This window comes from Lactuca serriola, chromosome 5, assembly GCF_051521515.1.
Source record: "Lactuca serriola cultivar US96UC23 chromosome 5, Lser_US96UC23_V15, whole genome shotgun sequence".
NCBI lineage: Eukaryota > Viridiplantae > Streptophyta > Magnoliopsida > Asterales > Asteraceae > Lactuca > Lactuca serriola.
In genome coordinates, this window is record NC_136412.1 from 1,621,126 (window position 1) to 1,622,784 (window position 1,659).

General features: G+C 40.4%; 1 protein-coding gene across 1 annotated transcript; it reads right to left on the minus strand.

Annotated features, from left to right (window-relative positions):
* Positions 1-310: 310 nt before the first annotated feature.
* On the minus strand, positions 311-1,370 carry MYB80 (myb domain protein 103). Its single transcript, XM_079004168.1, has 2 exons — positions 1,108-1,370; positions 311-1,013 (listed from the first exon to the last, which is right to left on the minus strand). Exons 1-2 carry the CDS (start codon positions 1,368-1,370, stop codon positions 311-313), a joined length of 966 nt encoding a protein of 321 aa, XP_078860294.1.
* Positions 1,371-1,659: the final 289 nt, after the last annotated feature.

Genomic DNA, 1,659 nt, shown 5'->3' on the forward strand with positions numbered 1-1,659 from the left:
TTGCGGATGCCAAAGAATATTCATTTTTACGGTTAAATACTTCAACAACCACTGAATTTCATATACATTAGTTATCACCATGACATCCTCCTCTGAATTGTGGATACATGCTCTTAAAGATTCAAGTTTGCATTTACCCTAGCTCCTCACTATTTTCGAGCCTTTTATTTATTTTATTTTTTTCCGTTAAAAAAAAAGATTCAAGATTTTTAGCAGCGTAGAGGGATAAGACGAGCGTCTTCTTTGATACTTGTGTATATAAAGGAACATGTGGATTTATTATTCTGCTTTTTCCAATCTTGGATCTTATCTAAACTAAAGGATTCATGAGATCGTTGGAAGGTAGATCCCACAAGTCACAGTCGGGGTTGAACATACTTGAAACATTTCTTGTATCTTTTTCTCCTTCAGAGTCATCGGCGTTACCATCGGCTAATTTTGAATGAAACTGAGGTTGCTGGTCACCTGCCGTGCATGTGCTACCAGTGCACATGCTCTGACTCCAGGGAGATCCGTCTCCTTCATGACCAAACGATGGAAGGGCGTAATGAAATCCAGGAAAGTTTGCAGATGATGCTCCGTTAGCGTCCCAAGGTTTGTTGGTTGTCTGAGGCTCGTGTATGATCGCCCTTGATAATCCAAGCTTGATCTTTTCAATCGTATCATGATCATCATGTGCTTCATGCTTAGAAGTAATATTATAAGAAGGTGACGTGGAGGCATTTTGTGGTGGTGCAGGAGCATGATTAGGGGATTGGAATTGAATATCTATGTGCTTCTTGGTTAGGAGATGAAGCATCTCATCTTTCAAACATCCGAGAGTTGCTTCTGCGAGGTTAGCCACCTGTGGAGGTGCGAGAGTGGTGGCTATCTCTGCCATGAGGTGGGAGTAAGGCTTATGCGTAACTGGATCGATTCCCATACCTGAGAGCTTCTTTTTCAGTTTCGTGTTCCAATGGTTCTTCACATCATTGTCTGTTCGTCCTGGCAACTGTGCGGCTATCACGGACCACCTGTACTTGCATCGTATAGGTACAATCTCTCAGATTTTTCTCATGAGAATGCAAACATACACATACATACATCATAGGTGCTGTTAATTTGTACCTGTTGCCTAGAACAGAATGTAGCCTGACAATGATTTGTTCTTCAGCATCGGAGAATTGTCCATGCTTTAGATCAGGGCGTAGGTAGTTAGTCCAACGTAACCTACAGCTCTTCCCACATCTTTGGAGGCCTGCATTTTTGGGAATAAGGCGCCAGTTACGAGTCCCATGTTGAGCGATGTAGGAAGACAATTTGTGATCTTCTTCAGGGGTCCACTGACCCTTCTTCACACTCTCCTTTTCGCAACATGGGATTCTACCCATCCCTTCTTCCCTTTTTCTTTTCTTTATAATTAGAAAGCAACAGCCAGCAAGTTTACAGAGTTTTCTGTTTTTGATATGGAATTAAAAACTTATAAAAAAAAGTAATAGGGGAAAGAAGAAGGAGAAGAGAAAGAGGATATGTGTGGAATGGAGAGGAAATATGAAGGTTTTGTTAAGTTGAAAATTTATTCTCCATCAAGAATGTGTATGATTAAATATATATATTTTGTGGTTGGGTGAGGTATTTAAGTATAGAAATGGAGGTCATTGCATGATTAGCATAAAAGGT